We start from the raw sequence: 20,884 nt of genomic DNA on the forward strand, positions 1-20,884 counted from the left end.
GGGAATGTAAATGATATTACCACTGTGGCAAAGATCAACATGGTCCTGCAATCCCAACGCGGCTGTGGTTATAGACTCCACACAGTTGAAAGCAGGGGTCCCAGGCACACCCATGCTCTACCCTGGTCCAAAGGAAGTGTCCATGAGCAGAAGAATGCATAAACAAAATGACTCGGTTGAGTCTTGGCAACATACGAAGTGAGAGCAACCAGTCACATAGACAAATGCTGTGTGAGCACTCATACACGAGTCCTACAACACTCAGATCCCTGGAGGGAGAAGGCCGAATGGTGGCTGTCGGGGGCAGGAGGAAGGAGAAAGGGTTGCTGGTATTCAATGGGCACAGAGTTCAGACTGGGAAGATGAGGCTCTTCTGGACTTGGGTAGCCATGATGCTTGTTCAGTAACATGAATGTATTTAATGCCACTTAACTGAATATTTACTCAAAATGGCTAAAACGGTATTTTACATAATTCTTATCTTGCACACACAGAAACAGAAAGGCAGAGACAGGCAGAGAAAATGCATGCACACACATACAAACAAACACACAAGACAACTCTTCAGAATAGAGCGCAGAAAGCCCTGATTTGCAGTTCCCTTCAGGACTTGGACTCAGTTCACCTCTCCTCTTACAACTCTCTCTTCCATGACAGCCCAGTGATGCTCAGTTATGCTGGGGCTGGGCTTATTCTATGCTGCAGCTCTTTACATAAACTGTCCCTGCTATCTGCTAGGCAATGACCTCTGTTCTCTCTCCACTGGTGTGATTCATAGCCAGTCCCATGTGCCCCTTCTTCATAGGATTTATCACAATAATGTAGCTATTCAGTTGATGTACCTTTCATGTCCTTTAAGACTTGATAAGGCAGAAAAGATATCTCATCCTTCTTAGAATGACACCTTTAGTGTAGGCACATACAAGTATCTCATACATATTACTGATTATACGTGTAAATAGATGCAAAAAACCTGTGGGACTCATTCTTGAAGTCGAATAAGGTATAAAGTATGTCTGACATCGTCAGCCCAGGAAACCAGCTAGGTCTGCATCACTCTGGGTAATTAAGTTCTAAAGGAAAGTCCACAGGACAAATCTAGCAGCCCAGGGTCCTACGCCATCTTCATTAAGTTCCCCAGGGCTGTAAGATCCTCAGTGCCAACCTCAGGCAGTGGCGAGCTTTGAGTTTTAATGACACTCCACTTAAAGTGCACATAGGACTTTCATTCCTTTCAAATTAGGTCATGATCAAATGCTAAGTAAAATCCAGAAAATCTTGGCCCACTCTGGCACATTGAAAGCACTGGTTGTTTGCCCAGAGTTTTAAAGCTTTCAAACTTATTATATGGAGTTCAGTTTCAACAGCTTCAGTGTGTGTAACTGGCTACCTCACCTCACACTCTACAACCATATATATAATTGATGACTCACTCATATAAGTACTTATTAGTATGTCATTTTAGAATCTACCGGTTACAGAGCTTAATTCAACATGGGAAGGGCCTAAACCTAATTACGCAGCCCAGAGGGGTTAGGACAAATCATGTAACACCTAGCCTTGGGGAATTCCATACACATACACATACATACACACACACACACACACACACACACACACACACACACACACACCAAGGCTCTCAACTCTGACATAGACGAATATTCAGAGCCCTCTCCTCCCTTCCCATGCTTGCTCCTTGGCATTTTCTCACAGCTCTGCCCTCTTCTCCCTGAAGAGTTAAGACTAGCCAATCTTGACAACCTGCAGAACCTGATAAAGGTGGACTCCCCAGACTGGAACTGGTCTTAACTAATAGGGAGACTGCTGCCAGTGTACAACGGACAACTAGTCTGCAGTAAGAACAAAACTGTAAACAATCACATACATCTTTGAGATGTTAGGCTGAGCAAAATTTGTCAGCCATGAAAGAACGAATGCAGCATGACTGTGTGTGCACACATGTCCGAAGGCAGTCAACACAACAGCCATGGTTTGTACGGCAGGGAAAGGCCAGGGCTGATGGGGCACAGGGAATTTGTCTGCAGCAACAGAAACACTGCACACCACACTGAAATGCAGACACTAGCCTGTACCTCTGAGAAACTGATCAACTTGCCACTTACACCCTGTGAGCGTGTGGAAAGTACACCCTGACTGAAAAGGGAATGGTGCTCTCTTTCTGCCTTATCAAAAGTTACTACCTAAAATCACACACCAGCGCTGTGGTTACAAAGTTCTTAGTCCTCCATAGAACACACCCACAGTGCATATGCCAAGTACTTCTGAGAAACACATATCACAGAAAGTGGGTGGAGGCTGGAGAAGGAAGGACTGATAGTGAAGGCAACTCTTACACCACTTCTCAGTCTCCTGGAGCTAAAACTGTCTTAAAGTCCCACGCTGCATTACAGGCTCTGTCTGCTATGGAAGGAAGTTACTTCTCTCTGATGTCAATGTACTGCACAATCGCCCAAACCCTTTGAATAGAAACGGTGAGCATGACAGACAGAATCATAAGGATGCAAGCAGTTTTAACTTCTTTTTCATGCAGACTGGCCACCACTAACAACATAAAACAAGGCGCCTGTTTGGGTAACCACCATAAATACAACTCTTACGCACAGTAACAAAAGTTGCTAGCTATGAGATTTTTTATTAAACATAAGGCCAGCTGGGACTCCTAGCCTGCCTCAGTACACAAGGTAGAAAGCAACTGAGAAAGAGTTGACATCAGCCTTGGGCTACACACACAAGTCCCAGTCACACGCATGTATGTGCACCACATACAGAGAGAGACACATACAGAAAGTCAATGGATAATACAAATATATTATTTCAATTATTTTGTAGTGGGCTTCAGACAATTCACAAAGTAAGTATTTATATAAGTTTTATTTCCTGACCATCTCCTCCCTTCTGGAGATATAAATATAAGTTGTCGCATTCACTCGAGATCCATTTAATGCTGAAGGCCAACAAGACATCCAGGGTACTCACCTGATGATGGTCAGGTGCTGCCGTACAGGTTGATGCTGGAAATGGTCAGGCCACGGGTGATGAAGGCAGAAAGATGGCGAGGGCTGAAGGCAGTGCGCAGCCTGATACACGGGTGAATGGTTTGGACACAGAGATGCAGAGTATTCGGAATGTGGCTGCATGCGACACGAGGCCAAAGCGGGGGAGGCTGCAAGGCCAGCCTCGGGATGGCACTCCTGGTGATTGCTATGGCTGCTCACAGGGTGATGGTATGGACAAGGGTGGCAGCATTGAGTTGGCGTCTGAGGTGTTCTTTGGTTGTCTAAAGGCAGAAAGGATGACTTAACTGTGCCATTAAGTTGCAGGCATCCATTTGGGCTTGCTTTTGTTCTTGGGGTTTCTCTGGGTCCGAGGTGCTGGGCTGGGAGGTCTCCATCACTGGGGCTGAGGGGACTAGGGTTGGAGGTGCTGGTCGAGATGCTGCCATTGCTCAGGAGCACAGAGTCACTTCCGCTGATCACAGCCATGCCCGGGTTCTTGGTCCTAGAGAAGACAAGATATAAAGCTATCCAGTTCTAAACAGGCAGGAAAACATATAAATAGGAAAGACATGTAAGACACGTAAATGAGGGGTCCTGCAGGAGTTACGAGCCAGTGTCTAGGAGGAGGCCAGGCACCATCGAGCCCACTCCACTACTTCATTTCCCCTGTCCTCGATGGCTGCCTTCTCCACCCCTCCTCTCCTCAGTGCTTGCAGTCTCTTCTTCCCAGAAGAGAAAGGAGAGCAGCACAGAACCCTTCCACTTTTCCAGTGCAGTGCTTGGGGCTTCTGTTAGGAGTGCTGAGGTGACATCGAAGGCAATAGGTGTATATGTTAAGATAACATAAGTACTTTTAAATCTGGTTTATGTCTTAGAAAAGTGCCAACTTAAGATATTTTTCCTCTGAGTCACTAGAATCCCAGAGTGTGAAAAAGCCTATTGAAATAAAGATTGGTTAAGCTAAAAATTCTTAAAACACAAATTATCAGACATGAAAGTTTTCTTTTCCTTTAGGCACACTGTAAAAGTTGCTCATGAATTCACTTTCTGTGCTGTAGTAACATTTGCATAAGAAAAATGATGTTGTGGATGAGATTTGTTTCACATTACAATTTCTTATATTTTTTTCCCCTACCTTGCACCAAAGGGCCCAGGCCTTCACTGTACAGGAAAACCCACACATGCTCACAGTACCACAAACACTTTTATTCAGCCAACATGTAAAAGCAAAAATAGACAACCTGACACCTCACTGCCAAGCAATCTTAGCCACCCATTTGAGCAATATACACAGAAGTAAGAACAGCCATTAAATGCCACTGACCTATTCACCCTGCTCATGGACTCCCTTATATCCTAGCCCTTTGGTGTGGCTTCTAGAGAAGTCTTCCCCAGCCCTCCCCACCTGAGACTTATGCAAGCATCAAGACAGTAACCCCTTTCCATCTGTGTGCTCCATGTAACCTGGGTCTCCCACTTTCACCCACTGCATCACCTCAACAGGGGCAGTTCTGAGCAGACCCCACCATTGGAACACACAAAGCTCCCATCTAGATCCTGGTACCCACAGGATATTCAACCTGCTCTGATGCAAATTTAGCATCATTGGTTTAATTTTATCTTTCAGAAAAAAAACTCTCTCACATCCATGAATAAACTCAGCTAGATAAACACCACAAAGAAATTAATTTCAAATCCAAACTGTCTTTACAAATTGTTTGGGGAGAAAAATAAAATATTTTAAACCTTGTACACACAAACTCAGAGGTCTAAAGGTTTTGCATCACATGTCTAACTGGCCTGCCGGCCCCACCCTCTTTTCTACAGGCCATTGAGAGAAGTCTTATTTATGGTATGTGAAGTTGCTTTCTCCATCATAGCATCACTGTTGGATAAAAACACCTAGCCTAAGCACTGATGTAATATCCCCAACACAAAACAATGTGAACTCAGTGTACGTCACTGAAAGTAAAGCAGCCCAGACTAAGGTGACTGGCCACCACCAAAGACTCGCACCATCTCCCTGATGACCACTGACTTTCCTGCCGGGGAAGAACACAGCTCACCCTCACTGTTAACAGAAAGATGGGGTGATTGGGAACGCTTCCAAATAAACAAAGCATAAAGGACATTTAGAAAAACTTAGCCTTTTTAAAAAGGTAAGTGGAATTTAGCATGTGGAACTGTAGTATAGGAGGCCGTCACCAGGTAAGATCTTGTGGGACAGCTCAGGAGAAGCCTTCCCTTTTCCATCTGTCACCTGCAAGCCTGCCCTCCCACTCTGCAGAGCCACCCTGACAAAGGCACCTGCTGAGCCGACTGACAGGTGTATGGAGAGGACAGGAGGAGGAAGGCAGGACTGGTTGGCTGGCTGGGTTTTAATCACACCAGGTTCTTGAGATAGCATCTGAAATGGTCAACTTCCCCCCCCCCCCACATTTAATGCAATCAATCCTACTGACTAGTTAATCCTATTATTACCAGCAGAGCTGTAGGGTGGGAAACAAGCATCTAAAGTAAGTCCTTAAGTAAACAGTTCAAAGTAAACTGGGGCCCAAGACAGCATGACATCAACTTAGAATGCCCCCCAAAGTACCCTGAAATTGTCTCTAAATTCTCTGATTTTCATCCAGTTTTTTTTTTCCAATTAAACCTCCTTGTCTTCAGGGGGGAAATGTTTATCTTTCTTTCCGGCCAGAATCACAGCAATCACCCCCTTTACTCTCCCTGTAAGGCTCCGTCTGTCGCTCTGTAAGAGGTGACAGTGCTTGTGGATGCCAACAGAGGCACTTGTTTTTACCAAGTAACTTTTCTTCCCTCACTGAGACAAAATACAGATTTACAAATGCTGGTTAGGAATGCAACCTGTTTTATAACCTGGAGATTGCTTGTCATGCAGCAGGCACTGGTAGGCAGCACAGAGTGATATGAACTCAGACTTCTGACTGCAGTGAGAGAAGGTCAGGTACCTTCTCTTGGCTTGGCCTCTTTAATCAGAGTCATAAAATGGAAACAGCCAATTGGACCATAAAGAAATTAAACACAAAGAGACAAAGCAAAACCAAAACAACTGTTGAAAGACGCTGATGGCTTACTTAGCCTCAGCGGCTGTGTTGGTAAAGGGCTTCAGAAGATCCAGACAGCAAAGCCTCAATCTCTAGTCAGGACTGACACTAAAGCCCACGCCGAGGGAGACCAGAGACCAGCAGTGACTTAGTTAGATGGGGTCTAATCCTGGGATAGAGAGGAGCTGACAACAAAGCATAAAGGGCGACGGAAGATAAATACAGCAAGCGATCCTACACAAGGAGACTCTAGAAGAACACGTTAACCACTCTCCCTGTGACTCACACTGTGTTAAGTACCACAGTGTGACGATAAATGCAAGGACAACGTGTTCACTGTGGCACTCAAGGTAGGTTTTGAGTCAAACATAAAGAAAAACTTACAGACAGTGATGTTCCAACCAGCATGTCCTCTTGAGCGCTTATCCACGGGAAGCTCTCCCCCTCCCCGCCCCACACCGTCCCACCCCACCCCACACCCGCTCTGGCCTGAGTGCCCCTTCTCAGGCTGCAGGAATTGGTCTGCCAATATCAATTCATTAAAGGTGCTGCTCTCACACCCACCTCGGCCTCCCAATAGCATTTGTCATGTCCTGAGTGATTCAAATATGAACAGATATGGAATGTTATACTTCCTAGTGTAAAAGCCCAGATTGTGTTCTAAGGTGGCAACTGAGAGATCTATAGCTGAAAATGAATAGCGTGGGTAGGGATGAGTTTTAAAGCTGATTCTACCAGCCACAAACTGAGAAGCTAGCTCAAACAGACCCACTCTCCCTGTCTCAAAGTCTTGCTTTCTTCTTAAGTTTGTTTGAAATGAAAAGTGATATGCTTTTCTAAGGCACTAGTTATCAAAATTTGAAATATCTTTTTTCTCTGACCTAATCCTACTAGGGTAAAATTTCAGATATATATGAATAATGTGTATTTAGATATATATGAATTACAATACCATCAGGGTCTTGGCTAAAAATCTTTAAAGGTGAAAACTGAAAACAACCTAATTTATAATCAACAGAGAACTCAAATTCTGCCACATCGTGTAAGTTATTATATACAATTGGAGAGAACGAGTCACCCTGGCATGGTGGTCGGTCACATATCGAGAGTCCTAGAACTTGGAGCTGAGGCCGAGGAATGGTGAATGTGATTTACTCTGAACCACACAGCCGGATCCTGTCTCAGAACAAACAAATGAAACAGAACACAAACCAAACCCAAAGCCAGGGGTTTAGATCTGGCTGTGTGGATGGGAGAAGGCCGTGGGCACTGGTAAGTGCAAGCAGTTATCTGCAGACAACTATTCTGTTAAGAATCAGCGCAGCTAAGGGCAGGGGCTGCAGTTCAGTGGGAGAGAGCTTGGATGTGTGGTGTTCCAGAACTGCCAGAAACAGCCTATGTGGTTAAAATAAAGTGAGTATGAGTGAGAGTATGTGTGTGAGAGTATGAGTGGGTGTGAGAGTGAGTATGTGTGTGTGTGTGTGTGTGTGTGTGTGTGTGTGTGTGTGTATGAGGGTATGTGAGTGTGTGTGAGAGTGTGAGTGAGTGTGAGAGTATGAGTGAGAGTGTGAATGTGAGTATGTGTGTGTGAGTGTGAGAGTGTAAGTGTGTGGTTGTGAGTGAGAGTGAGAGTGAATGTGAGTGTGTGTGAGAGTATAAGTATGTGTGTATGTGTATGTATGTGTGTGTGTGTACAGTTGTTTAGGGTCACCACAGTTTGTGTGCTTAGAATTCCATCCTATAAAATACAAAGACTCACAGTTCAAAAGCACATCATTGAACATATCATACTAGCATTACACGATCTGTCTGAATTGTGAAAATTTAATCACTAACACAATATACACCAAACCATGCTAGTAACACAATTCATTTAAAGGCTGCAATGAGATTATCCAAGCAGCTCCAGGAGCACACAGGCATCTAAAGTGCAAGAAGAGCCATGCAGCCCTGCTTGGAACTGGAAATCACAACGCCTGACCTGGCCTGAAACCTGCCACGTAAAATCTAAGTGTTCTGTTAAAGAGGAGATGCAGACCCGGTCCAATTACCACAGTAACCACTTAGTGAAGCCGTCACTATCCTTAACAAACACGGGGCTCACTGCCTGAAGGAACAACGTCTTTCTTGCCATCAGCAGCAACGGAGTGCTTCTGTGGTGTTTCCAAAGCACTTTCACACGCATCATCTCCCTCCACTTGATCCCACTAATAGCCTTCAGGAAAACAGATGTGGAAGGCATTACCTAGTCTACTTTGCAAAACAAAGCCTGATACAGAGACTAAGTAGGCTGCCTGAGCCACATGCCAATGCTGCATGGTGAAGCAGGAAGGACTGAATGGACAGCATTCTGCAGGCCCACTTCTAAAGCCAGATGCCATGTGTTACACTAGCTGCCTCGCCAGGCTCCCCACACTGAAGGCAAATGCTTACCACTGCAATTCCATTTTGTAGTCCATTACATTTTCAGAAGAGTGGTGTTCCCTAGAGCACACTCACTAGATGAAAATGTCCAATGTTGGCCCCGTGCCTCCAAGCTTAGGGGTCTGCTGGGGATGTGGCTAAAAGACGGGTTCTGAACCACGTACCTGAGGGGACAATAGCCTCCAGCACATGTCTGTGCTGGGCTAGTCCCTGGCACGTATTCTCTATGTAGGGGCTGCGAGGCAGCAAAGGAGCTAGGCCTAAGTTATGGTGAGAGAAAGCCCACTGCAAGGAGGGCAAAGAGAAGGGAGGAAAGAGAGATAAAGAGCCATTTCTCTAACAGGGCAGAGAGCGTAAGACATTTTAACATAAGTTCTAATTATGGCTATTATCAACTCTCCCAATTTTGATCAAATTTGACAAGACTTGAGTATCTTTGGTACAACTCAGACATAAGGAATAAATTACCTTGACTCCTTTTCTCCAAACAGAGGATGGCCTTCAAGTCTTTTCACACAGGACATTAGGTGAACTGGGAAGCTTCTGTACCTGTCAGCCATCAACCCGGTTTTGGTAGGAAGTCACTCCTCTGACACTGGCTGATATTTTGCCCTGAATAGTGGCCTTAGTTCTGGTCACCAGTACCATGCTGCTCTCAGTCCTCAGTACTGTGGAGGAGACACAGGCGGCTTCTGTGAATACTGTGAGAAGCAGTGTCTGCTCAGGTAGGGAGGCTCCAGAAGGAAGCTTTGTCTCTAGGGGATTTCCTCATAAAGCACCAGTCAATTTTTTTAAAAGGCAGAGAGAGGCAGAGGCAGAGGCAGAGGTTTGGGGGGGGGGGGAGAGGGGGAGAGAGAGGGGGAGAGGGAGAGAGAAAGGGAGGGGGAGGGGGAGAGAGAGAGAGCACGAGAGCACGAGAGCAAACTAAAGGCTGGCCATGAGCATGTGGAAAGAGAGGGGAAGGGAATGCGGAGAGAGGGGGCAGGGAAGCAGAGAAAGAGCAAGAGAGGAGCGAGAGCAAAAGTCATCTTTCTGTGTGAATCACTTTCTCAAAGTACCTCAGTGAGGACAGGTGAACCCACTAGAGAGAAAACTAAGGCCAACAATATTAAAGCTGCGTCTAAATCCTATGCCTGGGGCAAATCCACACCAAGACTCTAGGGCAAGGCTCTCCTCTACCTCAGGAGGGCTCCAGAGAATGTCAAGCTCAACCAGTATTTATAGGCTCACCAGAGACAACTGACACAAAAGTCTGTCTGAAGACCCACATTAAAAAGCCCCTAAATTCAGTATTTCCCAAGGCAGTTGGAAAAGTTACAATTCAGCTTTCAGGGGTATCAGGGACATAACTCAGTGAGTTAGAGGGTGTTACCCAGCCACCACCACTATATTACTAGCTAGAAAGAAAACCCAAGCCGCTCTAGCCTACCATTTGGATAATTTTGAAACAATGTAATTCCAGTGTGACACAAAGCCCATTGGTTTAGTCAGAGATGTAAGGAGCCAGTTGTAGACAAAGGGATCTTCTTACCTTCTGAGACAAATTATTATTATTATTACTATTATTATTTTTAGTTTATAAATATTCTGCCATTAAACGCTTCTTCAATAAGAATGTTTATAAACAGTGGGTGGGTAGGGGAGTGGGGGTGGGTGGGTATGGGGGACTTTTGGTATAGCATTGGAAATGTAAATGAGCTAAATACCTAATAAAAAATGGAAAAAAAAAAGAAATAGAAAAAAAAAAGAATGTTTATAAACATCTCCACCTAAGCACTTACAGATATCTGTTGCCAAGAATCAATATAAAGGAAGTACCGTTGCTGTTATTCCCCATAAGCAGAAGCTGCAGCAAATTCAAAGCTGGTTCCCCAGCACCCCATGCTCTTGGTGTCAGCCCAGAGCCACCGACCTACCAGAGATGCCCCCTCAGAGCCTCTCTGCCAGCAATGGGCTTCCCACCGTGAAAAGTCAAACTGATAGACGTGGGAGCTCTGAAAGGATTACAATCCCCTTTGAATCAGAATTCACCTCTGAAAGGGAAATGTACACAGCGTTTTACCATCATACAGTCTCTGAATATGACTATATATGTAATATATAATAATTGTTAGAGACATCCAAGAAGACAAACCATCAGTGGTACGTATCTCTATACATAAGCATTGACAGTATGTATAAAAGCCTAGTGATGCAGGAGAAGCCTGGGCCGACTTGACCCACAGTTACAACAGCAGGAGAGAAGCTGGAGACCCTCAGGGAGAGCGAGAATGCAGCAGCAGAGCAGGCCACACAGTCTGAGTTCCGTTATCTCAGACGCATCGGTTCTCCAGGCATGGACACCTACATGCAGGAGAAAGCTGAGAAGGGGATGTCAGGCTTCCAGAAATACCAGCCTGATTCCTTCGTTGTTTATGTCCAATGTGCCTTTGGTATCAGGTACACAGGAAGAGACAGGAGTGGAAAAATGGGGTTTCTAGTTTACAATCTGAGACAAAGGATGCCAACCAGGCTAGCATCCTTCTTAGCACGAACACCTACCTCCCTAACGACATACGTCACGAGCTCTATCACATACTGCAATTATGAAAGCAGTTCTGAGAGCCACAGAAATGACCACGCCACACAGGACCCTCCCTCTCACACTCATGGTGTAAGTGAGAGAGACGAGCCTCCATAGCTGTGAGTCTATGTAGTTCAGATGTGGTTAAATTCTATTAAGCTGAATTATTTGTTAACTGTAAATCTGCAGTACTGTGTTAATCCATATAACCAAAATTATATAAACTAAAGGAAAAGGAGCTTTCTATCTCAGATATACCAAACAATGGCTATGAAAAAGAAGGGCCGAGTGGTTGCCTAACTCTCATCCCAGGCAAGGTCCACAGTTAGATCACAAGTCTTAAGGGAAATGTAATGAGTACAAGAAATATCTGCAAGACTCTAAGTCTGTTACAAAAGTCTCCACCTTGGCTACACATCAGAATCACTTTGGCAATGTATATTTTTTTTTAATTACAGAAACAGACCCCTGGCCAGCAGTTCTAATTTCATTCATACTACAGTGGTATAGCCGTCAGTTTTGTTTTTGTTTTTAAAGCTCTCGGGTGATTCTAATATGCAGCCAAGGCAGCAATTCATATTTTACATAATCATTGTTCATCAGTTTTTAAGAGGATCCAACAGCTGTCACTCAAAACACTCAACACTCAGAAAATGGTACTGCACATTTAAGAATGGAGCGACACATACTTTGTAATTTATAACATCTGCACCATCTCCACTTGTTTTCTTGGTGACAGTTCCTGCATTGGGAAGGTAGAAGTCGGGACATGGTACAGAAGCAGCCTTATTAAGACATCAGTGTAGATGAGAGACAACTGCAGAATTCCTGAAACAACCTGTCACATAGTCTCAGTGACTTGTGGCTCTTCTGAAGGCAGTTTAGGAAGCAGCTACTTTGACTAATGAGCTTATTTAACCCCTCAATAAAGAACATCCCCAATCACTGGTCAGCTTCTAAAGTGATGTCTCCAGCTCCTCCAACAGAAGAACGCTTTCCCCCAAGTCCACACCTCGAAAGGGGAAAGACTGGTCACTCTGAGCATCCTAAGTTTCTAGTGTCACACAACCTCCAGATGCCAGGCTGTTTCCCAGCTTCATGCCTCCACCAAGTAAGAATTACAAAGCATTCGGGCATAAGCCAGAGCCATGGGGGGGATGCAGCAGTCCTTGTCTTTAGGTCACCTGAACATAATTTTTCTCAAGAAAACTCGACTTGCAGCAAAGCAGCCTCTCTCCTCTCCCCAGCTCTTCTTGGTCACACAGGATCTTGTTACTGAGCCATCTAGAGACACCACATGATGCTTAACATTTCACATACCACAAACTCTCAAACCTTATCAGCTCAGAGGAAATACCCATCGCTGAGTAAGCCAAGAAGAAAAACTGTCTTTCACTTATTGCCTCACTAAAGTATGTGAAGAATTTTTTAAATTTTCTCATTTCATCAAAAACTGGGATTGCCTGCCAGAAAGCATTTAAAACGATGTGACTTAAATGGTAATGAGTTTACTGAGAACTAGTGAAAGTTCCTCTACACTGTGAAGTGTCTGTGCCAAGCCCCCACCCCCTGCTGATCTGTGAACTTTAAGTTCCCAGGGCTTAATCCCAAATGGGTACTTGCTGCAGGCTCTGGCCCAGAAGGTCTCGGGAGGAGCTTTTAGTTTACTGAGCAACTTGGGAAACATCACTCAGGGAGATGTAGGAAGCATTGTTAAGGGCATCCCCTTAGGAAAGGACTCTGAAAATAATGGATTCATAAGGGTTTTATTCTTTTTTCAAATTGATCCATATATCTACTTTTAGTAAAGCCAGGGTATAATTTTCATAAATATCTTTCTAATCCATACTTAAATTATCAACACAAACGTTCCTGAATTCTGACACATGCTTTCTTGTACAGTGGCAGTATCTACTGTTGACTTGGGAATGTTTGCTTGCAAAAGTAATTAACACGTATTTTTCAGTTAAATAGGTAAGTATCCCTATTTAGCAATCCATATGAGAAGCACCTACTATGCTCCTTGTAAGTTTTCTTATAACTTAAATATGAAGGCTGGTATTAAATGATTGTATTTACAGAGACTAAATGAGAAAATGAAAAGATAAGGAGAACAACCCATCTATTCCTCAAAGCTAGCATATATATATATATATATATATACACACACACACACATATGTATGTTGTATTATATTGTACATTATATACAATTATTAATAGGCATCACATATTATATACACACACATATATATATACATATATATATATCATATATATGTAGCATATACCCTTTCCATATCACAAGCATTTCATTGCCTTGAGTCTTGTCTCAATTTTATCTCCTGTGTTGGGGTATGATCACTAATTACAGTGTTTTATAAAGAGACAATGTTCAGTGTAAGTTCAGGCTGTCTAACACATGTATTTGCGATTTAAAGGTCATACTGTGCGAGTGCTCAGATCCAACCCCAGGACTCAGGTCAGTTAGGACGGAAGGAGAGGAACAGGGAATAACAACCACAGACAAGGAGCTTACTTAAGAGTTACCAAAAAGAGTAGCTGGTTCAATGTAAGCTACACAGACAGGAGATGATAGCTAAAGGTTAGAGGAGTTTGTCTTATACAGGTCGTGTTCCAAGTTGAGACAAGGCTAATGTGTTTCTTAAACTGTACTGTAGAACAGTATTTCAGATATTAAATATTTTCTAACTTGCTACAAGTAGTTTATGGTCACAGTTCTTAATTTCAGGGCTACGATGTAAGGTACATAAACAGAAGGCACCCCCAAATTTAGTTCCTTAAGTCGTCTAATACTCAAATCTGCATCACCAACCAGAAAGGCAAACCTGAAGACCAGATAAACAAGACAACTGTTCGTCTTAACACACGAAAAGCAGAACTTGCCGTTGCAAGTTATCGGCACACAGGAGTGAGCCTGCTTCCCAGTGGCACACAGGAGTGAGCCTGCTTCCCAGTGGCACACAGGAGTGAGCCTGCTTCCCAGTGGGCCAGAGCTTCCTTCTGGTCTGCTGGCTGCCCAGTCACAGGAAACTCAAGTCCCAGTCTGGAATCATCCTCTTGTGAGTGGAAGGAACATATTTCATCAGGTCCACATGAACAATCAAAGTGTGCTCTGCAAGCCATGCACCCTGCTGAAAGGCATGGCTGCTCACTCTCGACCAGAGTCAGAGTGAGTTTTCATTCCACACAGAAACATACTTTAGAAATTAAGACCAGTCTGAACTTTTTTCTTTTTTTGTCATTACAGATAAATTACCCATTCTCACTTTTTAAACAAAAGTCAATTTTGCTACTAACAAGAGTTTAAGCAGTAAATCCAATCCTCATGTAGCCATCACTGCAACAATTAGAGTGCTCATAAGGCATGGCATTTAATTAGCTCAGATGCAGCTAAGAGGAGCACACGGGACTGAACCTCAGAAATGACCCGGGGTAAAACTGAGCCCGGGGCTGCCGATCCGATCGGACCCTGCGGAGGCACTCTACCCAGCTGCTCTCTGGACAGGCTGAAAGACTAATTTACTGTCCTGAAACACTTCAGTGGCAGATGTGAGTAAAGTGACTCCTAGCGTCCTTACCTATCGTTCTTATCAATGGCCATGGCAGAGGCACACTTGCAGTAGTTTCCCCAATTCAGGCAGAGAAGGTATAAAACAATACACTTCACTTTAAATCTTGGGTTTCCTTCCAACTCCACAAAGAAAGCACATTTTAATAAACTTAGGAATAGCAGACCCTCCTCTACTGCACCACATTACAAATTCAAATGGACACTGCAAGATTTTTAAAGTATTAAAACTCTATTCAGCATTTACACTGAAAACAAGTAAACTGGATTTTTAAATAGTCTTAGAAAATAGGTTCAATTTAAAAACAAATTCCTCTAAAACAACAAACACCCATCTAGAGAAGCAGAAATAAAGAGATTACCTTTCCTTTAAAAGAAGAAACTTCAAGGCACAGTTTGGTCTGCAAAAGCTGAGGGTAGCCACAGCCAGGGCTGAGCAGGCTGGGGGAACTCAGAACAGAAAGCAGGAGCTGGCAGGAGCAGAGCAGAGTGGAGCGGAGGAGCGGGAGTGAGTGACAGGCACAAGCAGAGGCTCTGAATGGGCAAGTCAGGGGCTGGGACTTCTCTGTTTGCTCTGGGATAGGAGGGAGAGTTTCTCAACTACTTAACCCCTTGAGGCAGAGCCTTAATAATGGCAACAGCTGGTACACAGAGGGACTTGATCTGAGCACTGAGGTCAGCCAGCCAGGATATGAAGGTGACATGTCATTTCTAGCCTTTTCCTGCTTCTGCAGGGAAATTGCAGCGAGGGCTGTTTTTAGTTATAACGCCCTTTGATCTTCTGGATTTAAAGTTACTCGGTAGATTAAAGCCATGTTGGTTGATGATGTTTGCTTGCTCAGCCTGGTTTAAGAGCCACAGACTCACTTTTCTGACACATCGGCTACTACATCTAAATTTACGCAAATAAACACCGATGCCTGTTTATTTCCAAGTTTGGGTCTTGTGTTCTTTCACAATTGGCTCTTGACATCCTGCTTTCAAAGGAGAAAGTTCACTGTTTTAAGAGAGGCAGTCTTTCTCCTCCCCTTCTTCTTTTAAGAAGGATGTATTAGCTCACATAAGTATTTTTCTCCCAAATTTCCCAAACAAAAATAGCTGTTAGCTAAATGGATTTGCTTTTTATAAACAGATGGCCACAATTATGCCAATGTAAAATTTTATATAAATCTTTATTTATTTTGCCATGATACTTAAATATATTTTTATTAGTTCTCTGAGAATGACGTACGTGCATACAATGTAAAGGAGGATGATGGGAGCTGAGGAAACGCAGAGGCAGGCAAAACGAAGCCATGCCACTGAGCAGCTACACAGCCCACAAAGGAAACGGTTTTTCTCTTTTTTTTTTATTAGATATTTTCTTTATTTATATTTCAAATTATATTCCCTTTCTTCATTTCGCCTCCAAAAAGTCCCCTATCCCATCCCCCATTTCCCTGCTCACTAACTCACCAACTCCTGCTTCCCTGTCCTGGCATTCCCCTACACTGGGGCATCTAGGTGACAGCAGATGCTGGTGAGGATGCGGAGAAAGGGTAACACTCCTCCACTGCTGGTGGGATTGCAAGCTGGTACAGCCACTCTGGCAATCAGTCTGGCAGTTCCTCAGAAAATTGGACATAGTACTACCTGAGGACCCAGATATACCACTCCTGGGCATATTCCCAGAAGATGTTCCAACATGTAAGAAGGACACATGCTCCACTCTTTTAGCAGCGTTATTTATAATACCCAGAAGCTGGAAAGAACCCAGATGTCCTTCAATAGAGAAATGGATACAGAAAGTGTGGTAATTTACACAGTAGAGTATTTACTCAGCTATTAGAAATGATGAAATTCTTAGACAAACGGATGGAAGTAGAAAACATCATCCTGAGGGAGGTAACCCAATCGCAAAAGAACACACATGAGATGCACTCACTGATAAGTGGATATTAGACCAGAAGTTCTGAATACCCAAGATACAATTTAGAGAACACATAAAGCTTAAGAAGAAGTAATAACACAGTGTGGATACTTCGGTCCTTAGAAGGGGGATCAAAACACCCATGGGAGGAGATACAGAGACAAAGTTTGGAGCAGAGACTGAAGGAAAGGTCATCCAGTGACTGTCCCATCTGGGGATCCATCCCATACGCAGTTACCAAACCCAGACACTATTGTGTATGCCAACAAGTGCTTGCTGACAGAAGCCTGATATAGCTGTCTCCTAAGAGGCTGTGTCAGTGCCTGACCAATACAGAAGTGGATGTTCACATCCATCCATTGGACAGAGCACAGGGTCCCCAATGAAGGAACTAGAGAAAGGGCCCAAAGAGTTGAAGGGGTTTGCAGCCCCATAGGAGGAACATCAATATGAACTAACTATACCCCCAGAGCTCCCAGGGACTAAACCAACAACCAAAGAGTATACATGGTGGGACTCATGGCTCCAGCTGCGTATGTAGCAGAAGATGGCCTAGTTGGTCATCAATGGGAAGAGAGGCCCTTGGTCCTGTGAAGGCTCTATGCCCCAGTGTAGGGGAATGGCAGGGCCAGGAAGCAAGATCTTGGGATGGTTAGCAGGCCAGTACAAAAAGATAAAATGCCAGTTTTACCATTTAAGATTATATTCCAAATTATATTAGCAAATTGGGAACAAAGGCAGAATGCAGGCAAACTGGAGCAGGACAGTCATGGGTCCTGTGCACTTGGAAATGCGCATCAATCTTCTGAGCTCCTCTTATCTGACAGCTGTCATCTGTTAATCTCCTTACCCCATTTCCTGCTGGAAATCCTATCTGCAGATCTGTAATTCTCACAACTGAAGCTGCAGGGCTTCATCTCCCACAGTCTGACAGCTGAAGAATGAGCTCTTCCCGGCTCCCCAGCCCCCAGCTCTAATCCCCGATGCCCCTGGCCATCTTCACTTGCTCAGGATTGATTTACTGAACCCTCGCACTACAAAACCTCCCGTACCTTCTCCCCAAATCCCAGGTTTGGGGATGTTCATGAAAACAGCCTCCAGAAAGAGAAAGCCACCTAAAAATCACAGTCTCCTTTGTGAGGGAGGGGGAAGGCTCTCTGTGTTGCTGCAGTTCCCCTGTCCATCTTCCACCGAAATCCACAAGGCCCTCCCCTCCCAGCAAGTGATACTGGGTATTTTCATACAAGAAAAGGAAGCTTGGCTCCTGAGTTTCTTCAGTATCACCACAACTGCCTCAGATGTCTTGCAGAACTTGCCCATTATCACTTGCAGAATCTGACCCTCTTTCCTAACATAACTATGTTATTTTGGGTATTCCCAAAGGTAGCCACATGCCACATGGACTATTAATTTACATGTAAAGAAATTAGACTTCAATGCCCGAGTGTGCTCAGCGGCACTCGGGATGTTCAGCAGCCCTGACTCACGGCCACGGAGCTGGAGGGCAGACACTACTGCCACAGAGCACACGAAGACTGCAGGCAGCTCTAGCTCTGACAACCACGTGGCTATGCCTCCCACTCCCCTCAAGTGTATCTTCTTTGTTCCTTCTTCATCTAATCCATCACTCACAATGACTGTTGAGCTGCCATGTAAGGAGTCCAGTCTTTGGCCTGCTGGTGCTTGGGCTACTCAGCAGGGCTGCTCCGGTCCCAGCTGCCACGCCCTCCCCAGGCCTAGCCCACACTCCTCCTCTCCCCACGGCACAGCTGCTGCTTCACACTCCTTTTTCAATATTTAATTTTGTTAGCGTTTCTCACTGACAGCCTCCTTACTCAGTCCCCAGTACTCTCTGCTGCGTGTCCTTGGCCGAACCTCTGCACTGTCTTACCCTAAACCCTGGGTAGTGACTGACAGCTTGTCTTTATTCTCTCCCCAACCTCTGCTTTAAGGTTTATTCTGCAGTTTCTGTTGTCCAATCACATTCCATTTACATGTCCTTCCAGCTGGTCAAAGCCAACAATCTAAAACACAAATTGTCAGCATCAAAGGACTCGCTGAGTCTTCCTATCCTTTTTAATGAAAATGTTAAGGGTTTTGTACCCTAAAAGGGTACAAAATGAAATGAAATTGAAATAGCCCATGTGGCATGTGCTTTTGGGGTGCCCAAATAACACAGTTATGTTAGAAAAGAGGGATCGGGTACTGCAGTGACAGTGGACATGGTCTAGAGAACATGTGAGGCAGCTGTGGTAGTCTTGAAGAAACTTAGGATCCAAGTATTCAGAGGCCAGAAAAGAGCATCCTATCTCCTGAAACTGGGGTTACAGTTATAAGCCACCATGGAAATGCTGGGATTTGAACTTGAGTCCTCTGGAAAAGCAGCCAGTGCTCTCAAGTGCTGAATTGCCTTACCAGACCACAGTTTTCTGATCCACGCTCAGTCACTTAAACCCACAAATTCAACTTCAATAATTATCTGTGGCCCGCTAGATCTATGCTGCATCCAGAGGTACAGTGGAGTCATCTTTGACCTTTAGGTAACTACAGCTTTTTCACTCCCTCCCTAGCCACTTCCACCCATCCCTTCAATTCCACCCCCTCAGTCATCCGGCTTAAGTTTCCCTTAGATAATCACCAGGGCCTAACCGGAGTGATTAATGCAGTTTGTACTTTTTCCAACCTAAGCAACAGAGCATTTCTATATATTCACATTTCTATATATTCCCCAGCAGAAGAGGCAGAGCCAATCAAACCGCCCTCGTCCAGAAAATGCTAAGGATCACTGTGCCGACGTACAGTTTAGTCATTTTAGCTGGAATGCAAGATCCTCCCTTATTAGGGTTCTTTCTCTCTCCCTCCCTGCCAGATGCCCCCGCAAAACAGACTTTCTTTCCTCCTGGTGCTGACGGTGTGGCTCGGTGTTAGTTACCCTGGTGTGCTGGAGGCCCTGGCTTTAATCTCCAACAGAAGGGATACCTGGTCAGGTCACAGTGGAACTTGCTTTACAATGAGCAAGTCTGCACACATCCTGTGTCCTTACACTATGCCTTCTACCACCAATGCCCTTCAATTACATTTCCAACTTCCCACAATCCCTTTCTTTGTAAAGCATATCGACAACCACAGATCTTCCATGAAGCCTGCTCTGATTGCCTGAAGCAGAGATCCTGTTGGCCTGCTCTAAGTCACGTGACCCTGATAGCTCTTACACCACTTTGCCAATTTTAAACTTTTTTTTAAAAAGAAAATCAGGGCCATTTATATCTCCTGCTTTCTTGATCTACATTTAAAGGCAAAGGCTCGATTCTCTTTAGGCCTCTGAGGGACATATATAAAGCACATGTACTTTATATATGTACTAAGTTAATATTTCACTTTACAAATGTTGACTGAACGAGTCACAGTTCACAATTTGTTACTATGACATGTATTGCATTCTTACTATGCAGAGTGTAGCGTTGAAATACAGTTTGCAAATGAAATTCAGTATACAAAATCTATTTTCCTGCTGACTTATATGGGCCCTAGGGACCATTCCTACCACAGCTGTACGAAAGAAACAACAGTCAAGATTCAATTCATGTCGAGTCTGAGTACCAAGGAAGTCTGGCTACTCACCTTCTCTCGGAACCAGTAGCAGTCATTTCAAAAATAATATGCAAGCTCATTCAAAGACAGGTTTTCAACTCTCACTTGTTTTTTGTCATAGGATTTTCCTAGGCACTAACAGAGGTATTTTTAAACAACAACAACAACAACAAAAATAATAATCTTTCTTTCCTCCACAGTGAGCCATTAAAGGCCTGTAGACTTTCTACTTAATCTCTGGCTAATCTTATTGTAGTAGATCTCATCTCTGTAATAAAGCATCATAAAAATTAACGAATGGAGGAAATCTTGGGGTTTAGCTCATATAGCCTTTGTTTGACTAGATGAAGAATTAGAAAATCATATATATCTTATCAATATTACAAGAAGCATTTGGTTATCCAGAATGGAATGCACTTATTATTGACTGATTAGCTATCGAACATCTTAAAGAGACCAGAAAGTGGAATGTATACTTTAGAAGAAAAGGCCCGCGCATCGGTGGGTCTCAGGGATGGAGTGGTCGGCATTCTCTGCAGACTACACAGCAGTTCTAATCTCCCTTAACCTAACCAAAAGAAACTACTATTAAATCCTCGAGTATCGGGAGGAGAGGGCAGTAGGCTCAGGAGTTCAAACTCACCCTCCACCACACATAAAGCTCAATGCCAGCTTCTCTCAAAACAACAAAGGGAAAAGTCAAACAGGCCCTGCCTTTGAA

General features: G+C 44.1%; 1 protein-coding gene across 5 annotated transcripts in view; it reads right to left on the minus strand.

Annotated features, from left to right (window-relative positions):
• The window catches only part of Disp1 (dispatched RND transporter family member 1), a 135,274-nt gene that overhangs the window by 46,091 nt on the left and 68,299 nt on the right, over nt 1-20,884 (minus strand). For 4 of the 5 annotated variants that reach the window (NM_001278218.1, NM_001278219.1, NM_026866.3 and 1 more), the window contains one exon: nt 3,001-3,522. In NM_001278218.1, coding sequence (NP_001265147.1) covers nt 3,001-3,506 — 506 coding nt within the window. In that variant the 5' untranslated portion in view covers nt 3,507-3,522. Of the gene's footprint in view, nt 1-3,000; nt 3,523-15,025; nt 15,204-20,884 lie in introns of those variants that run through there. The other variant, NM_001278220.1, reaches the window with a different exon arrangement.

Source organism: Mus musculus, chromosome 1 (genome assembly GCF_000001635.26).
Source record: "Mus musculus strain C57BL/6J chromosome 1, GRCm38.p6 C57BL/6J".
Lineage (NCBI taxonomy): Eukaryota > Metazoa > Chordata > Mammalia > Rodentia > Muridae > Mus > Mus musculus.